Here is a 14,453-nt window from a genome sequence, read left to right as displayed (position 1 = left end):
TATAAAGCTTCTCTTCATACATCAACTCTCGTAATTGCTAACAAATTTAATTGAACACGAGCGTTGAGAGTAGATTTTGAAAAACGACGCGCTGAAGTTTACCCCGTCCAACTTTGTCTACTTGCAATAATAAACAAACTAATTTTAAATATGACAGTGGCTTGTTGCGATTAACACGTGCCTCGGCTGAAAAATCGTCGGTGAAATGTTTAGCGCCTTACGCAAATAACGAAACAGAGAAACATATTTCTCTCTTCCGTGGAAAATATTAGTTTTAGACGTAAGCCAAGGTTCAACGACATCGAGTCATGCTTGAATTTCGAATTGTAAAGCATAGAATTCATTTTAAATTTTTCATTCAATCCACACCGCACGAATTGGATAGACGAACCGGGAAATTAAAGCGTAGCTGAATCATTTCTATAAAAAGTTCCTAGTTGCCGTCTTCGCTACGGATATTTTCACGTTTATTCAAAACAGCCGGATCCGACGTCTTTTACGTAAAAACGAGCTTGCAAAATAAATTTCGAAAGTCTCAGCAAAACAAATCCGCTCGAAAATTTTCCCACACAGCCGCTCTAATACCTGTGTAAATAAACAAACGTAAATCACTACGTCCACACGCTTAAGAAGCCAGAACCCCAATCGCAAGCTCTGGGAGAGAGAGAGAGAGAGAGAGAGAGAGAGAGAGAGAGAGAGAGAGAGAGAGCTTCACCGGCGATTTTCGCGCTCGTATTCGGGAAAAATCGGGCAACCTGACCTTTTACGGCGCGTCTCGCGCGCTCTAGCTCTCTTTCTCCCTCTACCCGCGTCTATTTCTCCCGAGCGTTCGCGCGCAGAGCATCTCTCTCTCTCTCTCTCTCTCTCTCTCTCTCTCTCTCTCTCTCGTGTGCTGCTGCCGCGCTAGCGCCGAATAAATAAAGTATAGAGGCATCGGCTGTAGTGGCGCGACGACGAGCTTGCGGCACGCGAAAAAAACACAATAGGAGGCAGTGCACCGGCGGCGAACTGCATCGTTGGAGAGAGAGAGAGAGAGAGAGAGAGAGAGGGAGAGAGAGAGAGAGAGAGAGAGAGAGAGAGAGAGAGAGAGAGAGAGAGAGAGAGGAGGTGTGGCGAAAAGATGCGCGCGAAGAGTAGGGGGACGAAAGTATGCAGAAAGAAGTGCGCATATACACTTACCTTCGAGGGTTGGCGGCGGCTGCGGCGGAGGGTGGTGGTGGTGGTGGTGGTGGTGGTAGTGATGACGGCTCGTTTGGCTGTCGGTAGTTTTGGTGTCCGACGTGCTGAGGCGACTGCGCCAGAGCCGGATCAGCTCGCTCGGTGATCGCTCGCTAGTGGTGGTGCCGGCGCTGCCGCCGCCGCCGCAGCCGCTGCTGAAGTGTGGCATCACTCGTACCGATTTAGAATCCGCCCGAAATAGCGACGAGTTATTGCTGTTACCTCAAGCCTGCATATATGCCTTAATTTTACCGTAAACGCTTCTCTCGCTCTCTATGCCTAGTCTTATAGCTCGCGGGAATTTTTGAATTTCCCGCCGAGCGAGAGCGCGGAGCTTTACCTGCGCGCTGCGCCAATGCGGATAGAGGTGATGCGAGCTTGCGGGGCTAGAGGAGGGATCGAGACGCTGCTGCTGCTTCTGCTGTTGATGATGATGAGATGTACGAATTGGCAAGCTGCTGCTGTCGTTCAGGTAGGCGCATGGTTTCGTTCAGTCTGCGGGATTATATCTGGCTTCAGACGCAGAATATGTTAAAAGCAATTTCGATCTTTAGTATTTTTGAGTGTGTGAGTTTTTCTGCTGAAAAAATTATATTGATTTCCGGAGCGGGAATTGTCAGTTGTTATTTCGTTATAAAAACATAAACCTTTATGTTTTCTACTTCGTCGACGTCATTTCGAAGACTGCGATTTTTTTTCAAACGCAAAGCGATAAAACTTCTGGCTCATAAATTGGGCCAATTTGGCTCATAACTTAATTATACAGCCTATATAGGAGCAACATGACAAATTTAGCGTGACTTTCCTAATTGCGAGAATGAATTAGATTAAATTTTTCAAAGAGAACAGTATCAAGTTTTCTAATACATTAATTTTGAAAGAAATTATCAAATCAAAGGTATAAAGGATGGCTTTTTAAAAACTGCATATTGCGAACACTTGAAGCTGCCATAGTATACAACAGTTCGTTATTGCGCGTAGGAAGATTGATGGATAGAGAATTGAAGAAGTGTGCGCTCGCACGTCATATCTGCAATAATCAGTGCGAGTAATTAATGGGTTTGGAAACTTCGTTGATCAAATAAGAGCAGAAGGAAGATTCTTCCACTCAACTAGCTTACTTTCAGTCCGGACTGTTATATTCCTGCATGAAAAATATTGTACATTATAATGTCAGAAAAAATTATTTTCATCAACACAGTACTTGATAATCCATCTAATCTCTGACCTAAAGTTTAAACCTGTCTTCCAATTTATAACTTTATAAGAAATTTCCGATCAATTATCACACATTACCCTAAAATATCAACATATAAGTATTTCCAAACTAAAACTCTAAAATATAAAAACACAACGGTGCTTACGTATATCTTCACCCCGCACATTATCTTCACGCACAAAAACCATAATCCAAAACCAGCCCCGACGAAACTCAAAAAATCCACGATAAACTCGTATCGAAAACCGCGAGGAGCTGCAGAGGGCTCTCGGCCACACTGTGATGTGTTTCACGTTACAATCTCGGCGAGAAACTGCATCGGCGGATAGCTCGTCGCCTGAAAAAGCGCTCCAGCTCTATACACACGACGCACTGGACTGCAGTGGCTCTTCCGCCTCCTCTCGCTCGCCGGGGTATACAGAGCATGCCTCTGGCCGATGCACTTGATCAAAAAGCGCGCGCGCGCGCGCGCAAGAGAGAGAGAGAGAGAGAGAGAGAGAGAGAGAGAGAGAGTCAAGTGAGTCAAGCGCACAATTCGCGGCTAACTGCTCTGTTAATTACGAGTATAGCTCGCGCGCCTATATACGATTATGGGCAACGCGCGCACACTCGTCTCGAGACTTCGAGAAGAAGAAGAAGAAGAAGAAGTGGGAGACGACGCTGGAACCGGCGACGACGGCTTTTTTCATTTACAGCAGCAGCCCTGCGCGCGAGTTGCGCAAAGGCAAGCTGACTCGGAGCTCAACGGTATACAGCAGCCTTCGGCACACGCACTTCTCTTGTGCCGAGCCGCGAGGGAGAACCGCGAGCAATAGGCTTTAAATACAAGGTCGAACGCGTTTATTCGGCGCGTGTATATATAATATGCATACGAGGTGATGTGTTTGCGAGAAGCGTTTATTCCCCCGAGAGAAAGAGTCCGCGACCTCCGCGCTCGCTTATGGTCGTGTGCGCGGCGAACTTGGGGATTTCTGTTTTGGTCGAATACTTATATGTTGGTCATTCGGTGATGATTCAGGCGCGCTTTGGGATTACATTATACATATGCTTCGCGATCGAGGAGTATGTATGCAGCTGATGTACTTATGAGGTAGGGAAAAGGTGAGAACGACGTTTTTGGAAATCGATACGCAGTTTTCGTGGATGAAGGTTGTTGCTTTTATCGCGGCTGTTTCTTCTTTTTTTTGGGTGTAACGAGTGCAGTGATTCGGAGCGACCTTTGTAGGAGGATAATTATTTTTGTCATTATTTTTTATTGCTTTCGGAAGAGTTGAAAGTAAGACAAGACATACTGTAGGATGACTACTGAAACTACAAGGGATAGTGTTAAACAAATTTTATAAGATCAATTACAATAGTATAGAGGAACAAAATTCAAGATCAACGCGCTCGAAGAAGAAGCAAACAAGCGCAGACAACAGCCCAGCGCCCAGCGACCATGACCGATCCAAAATGTATCACGGACGCTCTGCATCTCTTTGTCTTTCTTCTTTCGCTTCCCACTTGACCCAATTCTCGGACGGATATGCTTCACACACAAATCAGAAATATTTTCCACCAACTTCGGCTCGTTTACGCTCGCATGAAGCAGCTCTTTTGTTATAAATTATTAATGAGGATCGTATATCTTGCACTCCATTATCCTTGCGATGTATATCCTCTTATTCCCGGCTTTATCTTCATCTTTGATTCCAAGAACGATATACACCGATGCTATTATACGTCCTGTAGGCAGATGTGAGTCACTTCCGATTTTGAATAATTTTTCACTCACAGATGCATGTATGATATTAGGGACTAATTTATAACATACGTCAAGATTGACAGTATAAATGGACTGATGCTACAGTAAGGAGACAAAAATGCGTTCTTACTCACCGGGATAAAAAATTCTACAAGTCGAGAGAATCCAGCACCGAGTATCGGATGCATCCTGAACATCTTAATTGCGAATATATTATGAAGTGATTTTTAATTGATCCGAAGAATTCAACGTCCTATTAAAGAAGCAGCGCGTTCGATGTTTTTCGCACAGTTTTTTTCCGAGCGATACGTAGGTTTTTAAAAATCGATAAAGCTCAAGCATTCCTGTAAGAGAAACAATGTTTATTGATAATTAGTTCGATGAATGAACTGGCGGAACTCTGAAATGTAGTGCAATGCACTGAAACTTGATAATTTACGGCTTGCGAAATTTTGCGCTGGGTTTTTAACTAATCTAACGAGTTTTAAAATGTAGTTAAAGTTACTTAATCTCATGAGCAGTATTTAAATATACATAAACATCCAAGTATATTCGTAACTAGCGCCGAACAAAGCGTTGATTACAATCCAACACAAATTTCGCTTACGGAAGAAAGAATACATCACGGAATCTATACTCGAGATCAAAACGATATTTTCATTACACGCTTCTAATTCAATCGAGTTTTTCAAAACAAGACATTTCTACTGTATATCGCGAGCGACACTCTTGCTAACAAGTTCACAGATAGCCATCGAGCATCCAATTAAAATCCTATCACCGTAAATCTTGTACTCATCAAAAACAGCAGGTGTGTCGAATAAATTGTCGCTTTTCCACCTAAAAATCAGCTCCTACAAAAGAAACCTATACAAGCAGACTATAATAAGCAACGCCAGCTCCTCTCCCAGCACACTTGACAATCGAGCCAGAAAATTCCTTACTCCTGCGTGATACTATGTATTACACGTATCCACGCTGCACGCATCGTCGTTTTTCCCATCAGCGCGGCCCACTCACTCGATTTCTCTCCGCTGACATTCGTATAATATACATGCAGGTAGCAGCAGCTGGAGAACACAAGGCCCCTCGAGAGCAGCAGCATAATGTAGACTCCCGCCGCGAATCGGCTCTCCCTTCTCCTCTCCGGTCTACGCCGCCGCGTATACACACTGAAATCCACGGAGGCCGCTTAGCGCGGCACTTTCGAGACTGGCGGTGGCGGCAGCAGTGAGGCCCGGCAACCCGTTAACCTACTTGGGGCCCCAGTCGTCGAGCCCCCGTCGCCTGGACTTCATCGCGCTCCGCTCCGCTCTTTCTCTCACTGCGTGAAACGCGCGGCGCAGGTGCACGTGCTGCTGCAGTAGCTGGAGAATCATGTGCTGCCGCCTCTTAGAGAGGTCTCAGCATCCGCGCCTCGGGATCGTCCTGGACCATCACTGATATTTCGACTCAAGCGTCGATTGCTTCTTCTTCTGGGCTAGTCGAGTCTCGCGCCGAATTGGAGGCGCGCGCAGGATAATCACGGTGAATGCGAGTGTCTTTCTGTGTGACTGTGTGTGTCGTTTCGAGAAGGCAGCAGCTCACTTTTGGGAGAGGAGAGGTTGAAGGCTTCTGTGTCCTTTTCGATTATGTGAAGCGAGTGAATATAACGCACTTTTATACAGTGCGCGGCATTGAGCTGTGTGCGTGTGTGATCACGTAAGTGTCGCGAGAGAGAGAGAGAGAGAGAGAGAGAGAGAGAGAGAGAGAGAGAGAGAAAGAGAGATAATACTTTGTTCCGAGGGACCTTGCCGGTCTCCGTCTCTATGTCTGTGTATACTTATGTGCTATAAAAAATGTGGATCGTTGTTTATTATCTCCTCGGTATTGTGTAATTAACGCGAATGGATTAGAAGACAGCGCGGTGTTATCCGCAGAGATACAGTCGCGTTAAGCTCCCTGAAATTTTCAGCTGTATACAAACCGGTTTCTCGCGAAACACATACCCGCCGCGCGAGTGTATCTCGATTTTATTCGACGAATTTCCAGCTAAAGCTCTGAATCACGCAGTGCGGTTATTGCGTTATTGTATATCCTCACACGCAAGTCGAGAGTACGCGTGTAATCGCCGCATCGCTTCGGGACACTGCGAAACTTTCGATTTTGACGGATAGCGGAGAAACGCCGCGGCGGCGGCTTCCTATTTCGGCCGTGTGTATCTGAAACTCGAAAAAAGAAAGCGCGAGTGCGTTATTGTGCCGATGGTACGCCTCGACAAACGATCCGAGCGGCGGTGAAGCCTCGGAGAGCGCAGGTGTGCGCGGTGCGCTTTTTCCGAGGTCGGTTTTGATTTTCTCTCGTGTAGAGCTGGTGTACATTAAAATTAAACAGAAACGAGTAAACAAGTCCGATTATAAATTCTGGCACATTTCAAAAAGGTAATATTCGGTTAAAAAGCCTCGAAAAATTGTTTTCGTTTATCCTTGTTGCGCACACGCACCGAAAGAGACGTGAAGCGAAAATCTCACTTTCACAACGGCACTCTGTACCGCACGCACACACGAGCCGATAATTGAATTACTAATTTTCAAGGTTCGGCGTTTCCAGCAAAGAAAAAAAAACTGGAGAACGCGCGCGCATCCTATAAAAAATCTCGGGCAGTTCGAAAAGTCCCGATATAATTATAGCAAAAAATATCAATTTTCTCGTGTGTCACAGACCAGGAGAAACATTAATTTAACAACAGCTTCGTTACGAATTATTTTGCATAGCGTGTACAGGTGCGAATATGCACATTACGCGATTTAGAAGATCCGCGAAAGTTGAAATAACGCGCGTCTGACTATACTCGGTATGCATCTACGTGCGCTTATACAGGTATATATAGATACGTGTATACAGAGTCGTTGGCAGTGCCATTCCGCGAACGTTGACCACGTCCTTCTCTCGCCACTTGTTGCTGAGACTGCGCGAACGCGGTTTTATTTCTCAATTTACGAAATCGCTCATTTTTTGCAGGAGCGTTCACGTTTACTTTTCAAGAATCTTTTTTCATACTTTACATTTTTTTCTCGCTCGCGTTAATTAGCATTTATTCGTTCGTTATAAAAAGTCAAGAGTTGTTGAATCTTTTAAAAAATTCACTCAATGCTACCCGTCCGCGTAGCCGCACCATCTTCCATGAAATTTCGAAATGCACATACGATCCAATAAAAATACGAGAATTACCCCTCTCCGATTGAAATTCAAAACGTTCAATTACCAACTCGCCGTCGTCGTCGCGTTCTCCGGTATTACAAAACACTTCGCGCGTCAAAAGGCTCTATCGCTCAATTATCTCTAATCGAGAGACGCGGCCACCTGCACATTCATCCGTTCGCCGCAGTTTTCTGCCGCGTCCTCGAATGACAAAAAATCACGTACGCCGAAAAAGTATTACGCGAAAGAGAGACAATAAAAACGCCTCTCAGCTGGTCGCCTCACGGCAACGCCACCTCTCTCGAAGCTGTATTACAACGAGCGAAGCCTCAACGTGTGACGTAGGCTCTCGCATCAGGAGATTCCGTCACGCCGGAGAAAGGGACAGTCCGAATTATTGGCCGTCGCCGGCTTGTGTTGTGTGAACACACTTCGTGTAGAGTGTATAACGTGAGCGTCTGAGAAGAGACGACTGCAATATTATAAGTTGGACGCGCGCGTGTGTGTGTGTCTGTGTGTGTGTGTGTGTTGGTACAATAGTGCGTATGTGTAGAAAGAGAGATGGACGTGGGATCGTCTGACTAAGCCGACCGAGAGGACAAGGACCTTGGAACGAGTCGATCTCTTTGTCTTGCTGCGAGAATTTTCCGACTTTTTCGTCGATTTCTGTGAGTAGAGCGCTGCTGCTGCTGCTTCTGTTGCAGTGCGCGAGAGTGAACGTGAACGCTGGTTTTTTGGCGCTCTTTTTGGATTCTGGCAGAAACGGGTTGCGCGCGAGCAATCGGAAAGGGATTTCTGCGGGGAATTTCCTCTTGACGCTGGATAAGCTCGAGAGATGTGTGTGCGTGTGTGTTTTCACGTGGTTTTGTCTTGTTTTGGATTGCATAATTTGTGGGATGAAAGGATTCGATTGTGCGTTTTGTGGATATTGTTTATCTTTTTGTCTAAACCTGATCGAAGAAGTTCGTGAATGAAGATTAGAAATTCCGGCTCGTAACGCAGCCAAGCTTTTTTCAGCTGTGTATATCAGTGTTAATGACCGGCGGCGTGATTACGATGTTCGTAAAAAGTTAACTTTTACATTCCGTGAGAAATGTGCTGTATAGACTATATAGCGATACAGTGAGCGCGTATTAAGTGGTGGATCAAGTTTTACACTACATTTACCTACTCGAGTAGCTTCGCTCTTGCACTAGCTTCATTAATTTTGCTACGACTATTCTCATTATGCAAGGAGGTCAATGTTTCTTTTTTAATCATCTTCCATACCACGAAGTAGGCCAGCCTCGTAATAAAGGAGATTGTAAAGTAACTCTATATTCGCAATATAACGAGCGAATGAATTCCGTAGTCGAAGGATTCGAAACAATGAGCTTATGAATGGGCGTCTTAACGGACACGGCTGTTTCTACTGATCGAGTGGTTTTATATAACGAATGAATGAACGTTGATGCTGCGCTAGGGAATATATGTCAGAAAAATAAGAAGACGTCTGTATTTCAGAAACAAAAATGAAGGGATGGTTCGACGCATTTCGAAACGATGGCGGACCGACGCTGTACAGCTACAGCAACCGAACTCCCGTCACCGGAGACGTTAGTTTAATTACGATTTTCGTCCTCTTCGGCACAGTTTTCGTTGCGTTTCTACTCATATTTCCAGGCATTCGCAAAGAGGTACGTAAAATCCCATAAACATGCACATTCAACAAAGGTCTTGAATCGCTTGTTCATACATTGCTTTGTCGCTTTCTCCGATGCGTATTTGTTTAAACGCCGCTTTCTCCGCGGCAAAAGCGTATAAATTCTGGTTACAGTATCGCACGCGGAACTGAACCTTCGCTAATGCGTATTTAAATATATGCGTTATATTCTTAATCGCGCGAATAATTGATTATGCATTTATCCGAGAATGTAACGCCCGACTATATACCGAATCACATATTCAGCAGGACTGCAACGCGCGAAATAAATACGCCCATAAAGATATTAGCATAATCGAGGGAGATTCGTCGAAGTCACTATGATTGCGCTGATGAATATTTCAGTTGTATACCTTAACCGAACGGTCTGCTTGGTATATGTAAAATTACGATCGGTAAAAAGCAAATTTTTACGACATTGTCTCTCGATTCGCCTTGTATATTTAAAACCCGTTCGACAGAACGAGCTTGCATGCAAAATCTTTTTTTTTTTTTCATCAAACGACAATGATCAAGCTAATCGCATAGATATCCGTTATATAAAGCCTTATATCCGATTGAATATTTTACCGACTCGGCACACAGCACCTTCGGATTACACACGCGTAGTTGAAAAAGTGCTTACATTTCGCTCTACAGACGCTCGCGTATACACATCAGACAATACTCAGCGAGTCGCGTCCTTGGCCTACTGTAGGCGCAAAAGGTTCGAAATCGCTTAGCGATGCCGATCTTCTTAATCACGGCTCGAGCTAAGCGCGAGCCTCGTTGACAGAAATCAAAAGCCAAGCTTTTGTAAGCCGATTTGCATCGGAAACACTTACGCGATGCGATGACAAAATGATGGTTATATCAATGTGTATCGTGGTATGACTTATGTGTTGCAGAGATTGACGACCTTTCTGACGGTGACGCTGGTTGTCTTCGTTGGTATGACCATCAATGGTTCGTATTTGTTCTGTGTTATTTATGTAAACGTATACGTCTTTGCAAAAATGAGCGAATTTTTGTTTGAATGAAATAATCGGTTTATGCCCTGAATGAATACAATTTTGAACTGACGCTTATTCGCGCGCAGTAATAGCATGAGCAGCCGAATCAGGATAGGTCTAACAAGCTAGTTCTAGCACTGATGGTATACCCACTATATCGAGACTCAGCTCGCATATTGTTATGAGGAAAACGGAAAAGTGCCTATGCGCCATCTATTTTCACATGACGCAGACACGAAAGGTTCAGGCGGTTCTACGAAAGGGCCAGTCCAAAACTGCTTTGTTTTAATTCAATAACGAGGCTTGGAAAAGATGGCACAAATCATTGATGACGACTCGTGTGTAGTGAGGTCTGCTGAAATTATTTAAATCCCCAATATATATTGGACGTCTATTGGTACGTCTAGATTATGTGAAATGCGATGACGTGTGAGGAATGCGGACTGTTAAGCCCTGGGTTTTATTACCTCAATCTTGTTGACTCAGAATTTCGATCACTGAAATCTGCAAAAAACTTTACTGCCATAGAAAAAGATACCGGATGAAAATAACTCGTTAATATATTTTAGTATATTCACGATGCTGATGTATTACTTAGAACGAACGTATAATTTGCATGAGTAGGTTTTTCGGGAAATAATAATAGTCTGAAACTGTCAATCTATTTTTAGATTTCGTCACGATCGAAAATATCCGTTGATATACAAGAACACAATGTTTTTTCTAAATTATCATAACTCTATATTATACAGTATGCATATATTCAATTTTCTTCACAGTCAGCAATAGAATTTACAATTTTCTCTCACACCGAAGCATTTCTCGAGTGAATTTGCATGCAACCAGTTTGTACAATATCCCAATACACAAGTAACAGTTTGCATACATTTATTATCCAATAAATAATTCACGTATAATATCCGGATTCATTTGAATAAAGATATTCATACCAGTGCGAACTCTGCCGTGTTATGTATTGAGTCGTTAAATTCGCTCGAATGAATGCATTAAATATACATTTACAAGTTCCAAGCCTCACAACTTCAAATGTCTATGTTGAAATTCGACAGTTGCTTTGCTTGGCTCGACATGGCACACGAGTACGGCGACAATCGTCAGTTCCTACAGCGCCTACTCGAGGCAGAGAATGACAGCGGAGATCGGTGGCTACATCGGTCTCATGCACATAAACATCACCTACAGAGGCAAATATATTTAACTTTTTCTTTGTACCATATAAAAATTTCGTTCACGAGCAATTTTATCAACGATGTCCGCTCCACAGTATTACCGGAGAGCGCGGACATGGGCGACGTGGAGTACAACGAGAGGTTCTACTGGAGGAAGCCTCACGAGATGACGGACTGCTTCAAGGACGCGCTGTTTCGAGGAACTCCTTTCCCCATCGTTTCTCTCGCTGAATACTTCAGCCTCCACCAAGAAGGCTTTTCCTGGGGCGGAAAGTATCGCGAGGCCGGCTACTACGCATCGGTTATGCTGTGGTACGAGAGAATTGCAGATTTATTTCATGCGCCTCCGGCCGTTAAGCCGAGATTTTTAATTATTCGCTGTCGGGTTTGTAATTCTGCTAAATTGCTATCCGAATTATTTTTAATTACCACCTTGTTTACATATTTACATTTTTGTTTCATTCGAAACATTGGAGATCGCGCTTTACTATTTCGCGTCAGTCTCGAGGCTTACGGTATAGAATCAAGCGTATAACGTTACACTCGTAATTCTAACTGTTTTCCGCGTAATTTTCGTGCATGCGTCACTCGATCAAATTTCAATTATCGATTGTAAGCCGGAAAATCCTTATTCGATACTTATATGATTCGTCTCGACGTCCAAGGTGTCATAAGAGTAAAGAAGAAGAAAAAAACGAAGGCGAAACACATCGTTAAAATCAACTCGTCAGGCCGTTACAATATAAGGAATAGATCGATGCTATAATTCACGATTTTTTCTTCTCAAGGACTTCGTTCGCATCCTGGTCGATGACTGGTCTGCTGCTGGTGATGGTTCCGCGTTACGGAGCCTACGGCATGGTGTTCACGGGGCTGTGTATGCTCTTCACGAACCTCACCTACTGGTCGCTACTGCCTTGCGACCCCCTCGTCGCCCACGTCGACGGCTCTATTCTGATATTCAATTTCGGCTGGAATTATTGGCTGGTCCTAGTCGCCGGTGAGTCACATGATTTATTCGAATCGGTAATTTTTTTTATAAATGCCAATCTCTATGCAAATCGCTACCAAATCGGTAACTAATATTTTACGATTAGAACACCTAGGAACCATTTCTTTGTATACAAGTAAATCGTCGGTTTGTATCATCAAACTATACATTGCGGTGAAGGTTTAGCTGTAATTTCGTTTCTTCTCTAAAATCATGCTTGAGTAGATGTATACTAATCATCGACACTTCGACTGACAAATTAGAACTTGCACGCTATATTACCCTCTACAAAGTAGCGAAGCACATCCTCTACAATCATTGTATTTGGAACATAATAACCGACACTTCCGGGGCTCTAATATTAAACAAACGCCGAGAGTCCTGTCATGTTTTCGCATCGTCTAATTAGTCGCTCGTCGTTTTTTACGAGCAGCATTTAACAGCCGCGCGATTACTCCCGTGAGCTATTTTTTTCGCCTCGAACAAGACTAATTACACGCGAGCCTTTCAAAATAGAGAAAATTCCGGCTAATAAACGTAACACACACAGAGATATAATGAATCTCCACGGCGTTACACTTAAAAACTCAAACGACCCATCCAGGCTCAGCCTTGTTTACCCGAATGATTATAACTTTCTTCAATTATTGCGAGAAAACGGGCATTTGTTCCAAGCGAAGCATACAATGCATTTCCACTGGACGGCAATCACTCGTAATTGTACTCTTCCACATCTGCGCTTGTGATTTGGCTGTCGGTATATATAACCGACGAGAGCTGTATGTGTGTACATTAGCCGATGACGTCATACTGTTCCGCTGCTGCTGCACGAGACCGCGCTAAGTAGAGCATGAATAATCAGCGTAATACACTCGGAGGCTCGAGCCTATTGTATAACAATGATTCGATTAATACGGCTGGAGATCTATAAGACGCGCTTTTTTTCTTGCCGATTTATATTTGCCAATGGCGTTCAGAAGGAAGGTATAACGATAAATCAATGTCCGCTTTATCGATGCAGTCCCGATGACTTCCGCATTTATGTACGATTATTACGACGATATATTTTTTTTAGAATGATGCTATCGATTTAATTGCAAAAAGTTTTAGATGTATTCGATCCTAATCTAATTATATTAGAGAAAAGTATTGATGTAATGGTAACGTTGACTTAGTATTTCTCGTGAAGTAGAAAACTATTCAGTTGTTAATTGAATAAATATAACAATATTGGTGATATTTTTTCCAGGAATTGCATTTCTGCTCGCCGGGGTGGTGATCACTGCGATAGACATGATTTTCCCGCACTCGTTCTCAACTATTCTGGAAGTTGACTACGATACTCCGTACGATAGGCACGTAATCATCGAAGAAAGTTTCGACACGCGAAGGAAGGACTTTCGAAGGAAAATGGGCAGGATTGAAGATTCCTTTAGCGATCAATTTATGAGGTAATAAAGCTATTTCAACGCAGAGAAATTTATAGTTTGTATTCTTTGGATTCATACACGCTTATATTTTTATGAATTTGGTTATTGATTGTGATATTTATTCGCATTGTGATATTTACGCATGAGAAAACCTCTGGTTTTCTCTCGTCGAGAATCATGTGCAATCGAAGTATGCATTTACTCCGTCTTACCGCACCTGGCATTTTCTACTCACAACTATACTAATAAGCTGTGAAAAAATACGCAGCCCATTGTTTGAATTTCTCATGAACTCTTTCATATATTTTAACTGAAACACACAGCCGCGGTCTCAGTCTGTAAAAAATGCCCGCGATTGAATCTCATCGCCCGATAAGTACTAAAAATAACGTTTCGCATAAAAAAAAACGGGCACAAAAATTAAAGTAATAATAAGCGCAGCGAATGGTTCACGCACAATGAGCATTATACACAGCGAAATATATAACTATGTATAATAAAACGTGTGTGTTGCAGTCAAGTTTCTTCGAAACTAGTAAATGGAAACAAAGAGGATCACCGTGGCATGGTGAACCGAGGCTATGTTTCGCATCCGTCGGATCTGCAAGAAGACTCGAGCAAGGGCAACTGGTCCTACCCGTTCCCGTCAACGCAGCGACGAGTAGTTTGACATAATCGTCGAGCGAGACCGCGTACTGCGTCGTTGTCCTTTGTGTTTATATTTTTTAAGCGCTACTGTAATTTTATCAATAAAATGTATATAAAACAAGTTCGTCATAATCCTGTA

General features: G+C 43.4%; 2 protein-coding genes across 8 annotated transcripts in view; one reads left to right on the top strand and one right to left on the bottom strand.

Annotated features, from left to right (window-relative positions):
• The window catches only part of LOC100123846, a 19,971-nt gene extending 18,553 nt beyond the window's left edge, over positions 1–1,418 (bottom strand). For all 3 annotated transcript variants that reach the window (XM_032596887.1, XM_032596888.1, XM_032596889.1), the window contains exon 1: positions 1,180–1,418. In XM_032596887.1, the coding sequence (XP_032452778.1) occupies positions 1,180–1,387 (208 nt within the window). In that variant the 5' untranslated portion in view covers positions 1,388–1,418. The remainder of the gene's footprint in view (positions 1–1,179) is intronic.
• LOC100123850 (dual oxidase maturation factor 1) lies at positions 1,309–14,453 on the top strand. Of its 5 annotated transcripts, none has more exons than XM_016983115.3 (8): positions 1,309–1,690; positions 8,865–9,037; positions 9,951–10,008; positions 11,126–11,260; positions 11,341–11,557; positions 12,034–12,245; positions 13,486–13,687; positions 14,183–14,453. In XM_016983115.3, exons 1-8 carry the CDS (start codon positions 1,657–1,659, stop codon positions 14,334–14,336), a joined length of 1,185 nt encoding a protein of 394 aa, XP_016838604.1. In that variant the 5' UTR covers positions 1,309–1,656; the 3' UTR covers positions 14,337–14,453. The 5 variants fall into 5 exon arrangements, with proteins under 5 accessions (XP_016838604.1, XP_001607607.2, XP_016838605.1 ...); XM_001607557.5 differs by lacking the exon at positions 1,309–1,690 and adding an exon at positions 5,381–5,708; XM_016983116.2 differs by lacking the exon at positions 1,309–1,690 and adding an exon at positions 7,595–7,811.

Source organism: Nasonia vitripennis, chromosome 2 (assembly GCF_009193385.2).
Source record: "Nasonia vitripennis strain AsymCx chromosome 2, Nvit_psr_1.1, whole genome shotgun sequence".
In the NCBI taxonomy this organism is placed as follows: Eukaryota; Metazoa; Arthropoda; class Insecta; order Hymenoptera; family Pteromalidae; genus Nasonia; species Nasonia vitripennis.
This window is presented reverse-complemented; position numbering and strand designations above follow the sequence as displayed.

Excerpts from the sequence above, each read along its gene's own strand:
- LOC100123850 (XM_016983115.3), top strand. The coding sequence starts at position 1,657 with ATGTACGAATTGGCAAGCTGCTGCTGTCGTTCAG. Across the intron at positions 11,261-11,340 it reads CATAAACATCACCTACAGAG|TATTACCGGAGAGCGCGGAC; the intron begins GCAAATATATTT and ends TCCGCTCCACAG. Across the intron at positions 11,558-12,033 it reads TACGCATCGGTTATGCTGTG|GACTTCGTTCGCATCCTGGT; the intron begins GTACGAGAGAAT and ends TTTCTTCTCAAG.